Consider the following 2,347-nt stretch of genomic DNA (forward strand, 5'->3'; position numbering starts at 1 on the left):
GGGTGTGGAAAAAAGGGAACACTCTTGCACTGCTGGTGGGAATGTGAATTGGTACAGCCACTATGGAGAATGGTATGGAGGTTCCTTAAAAAACTACAAATAGAAATACCATATGACCCCGCAATCCCACTACTGGACATATACCCTGAGAAAACCATAATTCAAAAAGAGACATGTACCAAAATGTTTATAGCAGCCCTATTTACAATAGCCCGGAGATGGAAACAACCTAATTGTTCATGATTGGATGAATGGGTAAAGAAGATGTGGCACATATATACAATGGAATATTACTCAGCCATAAAAAGAAATGAAATTGAGCTATTTGTAATTAGGTGGATGGACCTAGAGTCTGTCATACAGAGTGAAGTAAGTCAGAAAGAGAAAGACAAATACTGTATGCTGACACATATTTATGGAATTTAAGAAAAAAAATGTCATGAAGAACATAAGGGTAAGACAGGAATAAAGACACAGACCTACTAGAGAATGGACTTGAGGATATGGGGACGGGCAAGGGTAAGCTGTGACAAAGTGAAAGAGCGGCATGGACATATATACACTACCAAACGTAAGGCTGATAGCTAGTGGAAAGCAGCCGCATAGCACAGGGAGATCAGCTCGGTTCTTTGTGACCGCCTGGAGGGGTGGGATAGGGAGAGTGGGAGGGAGACACAAAAGGGAGGGGATATGGGAACATATGTATATGTATAACTGATTAAATTTGTTATAAAGCAAAAAAAAAAGTGTAATTAAATAAAAAAAAAAAATAAATAAGACAAGACTTTTATAAAACAGTTTCCTATGGAGAAAATAGAAAAATTACTTCGTTTTTCCCTTAGCATGGTTGATCAAAATCTTTTCTGTTATTAGTAGTTTACAAATATTTATGCAAGCTTTACAACTCATTATTGGTAATAGCCTATAAATTTTTAGGATAATTGTCAAAATTGGGGAAGTGTATTCCCTAGGTGAACTATAGAATTTTAGAGAAATTTCAAGTTTTTTGTGTAGTGACTAATCTTAAATTCTTTGAATTAAGGACTCCCAGTTACCGGTTTGTTACTGATGTTCTTACTTAATGGTGTATTCTGAGTTTTATGTTATCTCATCTATGCTAGCTAGTATTTTGTGCCAAGTCAGCAAGAAATTTAAACAGTGAAATTATGATAGTTTTTAAAATTTCCATTAAAAAATAATATACGGGTCCGCCCCACCTACCCGAGCGAGGCGGAGCCGGCGCCCGCCCAGAGGAGCAGCAGGATGAGAGGTCGGAGTCATCTCCAGGAGCCCTTAGAGACAGAGTCCCCGGCAGCGGCGGTGACGGCAGGGGCAGCACACCGGCAGATTCATTCCATCACCTAAAACCTGGTAACGGTGGGCCACGCAGAGCCTTACTGATTTCAGGTGAAACCGTAACTGAAGATGTCGAGCAAGACAGCCAGCACCAACAACATCGCCCAGGCAAGAAGGACTGTGCAGCAGTTGAGAATGGAAGCCTCCATCGAAAGAATAAAGGTTTCAAAGGCATCAGCGGACCTCATGTCTTACTGCGAGGAGCATGCAAGGAATGATCCTCTGCTGATGGGGGTACCAACTTCAGAAAACCCTTTCAAGGATAAAAAGACCTGCATTATCTTATAGACGAGTAGTGAAGTGGTTCCTCCCCTCTTCTCAACAAAGCAAATGATGAGCAGCTCCTTGAAAAGACTGACCTTTGGCTTATTTGGTAACCACTGCTAATAACTAAAATGCTCTTAACTAACTTGGAATCATGGACTCTGAAGTCTTTGTTTTCTGAGTTGTTCTTTCTCTAAAATGCCCTTTAATGAATTAATACAGAATAACAATCTTGTTTTCCATTTGTTAACTCTGGTGTCATATTGGGTTACTGCTGAAGGAAAGTTGGTCTGGCCTTTTAAAAAAACAAATATGTGAATGATCCAGTTAAGACCTAAATTACCTAAGGACTCATCTCAATTAAAATGCCAAGAATAACTTGTCCTAAAAAAAAAAAAAAGAATGAAATTAGAACACTCCCTAACACCATACACAAAAATAAACTCAAAATGGATTAAAGACCTAAATGTAAGGCCAGACACTATAAAACTCTTAAGGAAAACATAGGCAGAACACTCTATGACATAAATCACAGCATGATCCTTTTTGACCCACCTCCTGCTGGTTCTTAATCACAGGTTTGACTCCTAAAAAAAGTAAAAACAAGTCATTTTTTTATACAGTGACACACTCCATTGCCTTGGTCACTAATTTGACCAGCACAGACAGTCCTCTTGATGTACATTTTCTGTTTGCAGTTCCAAATATTCACTGTGCCTCCTACCCT

The 2,347-nt window shown here is 39.2% G+C and overlaps 1 protein-coding gene across 1 annotated transcript; it reads left to right on the plus strand.

Moving 5' to 3' along the window:
- Positions 1–1,240: 1,240 nt before the first annotated feature.
- On the plus strand, positions 1,241–1,943 carry LOC132486229 (guanine nucleotide-binding protein G(I)/G(S)/G(O) subunit gamma-12-like). The gene has a single exon (XM_060093132.1). It carries the CDS (start codon positions 1,426–1,428, stop codon positions 1,642–1,644), a length of 219 nt encoding a protein of 72 aa, XP_059949115.1. The 5' UTR covers positions 1,241–1,425; the 3' UTR covers positions 1,645–1,943.
- The last annotated feature ends 404 nt before the right edge of the window (positions 1,944–2,347 follow it).

This window comes from Mesoplodon densirostris, chromosome 1 (assembly GCF_025265405.1).
Source record: "Mesoplodon densirostris isolate mMesDen1 chromosome 1, mMesDen1 primary haplotype, whole genome shotgun sequence".
NCBI classification, from domain to species: domain Eukaryota; kingdom Metazoa; phylum Chordata; class Mammalia; order Artiodactyla; family Ziphiidae; genus Mesoplodon; species Mesoplodon densirostris.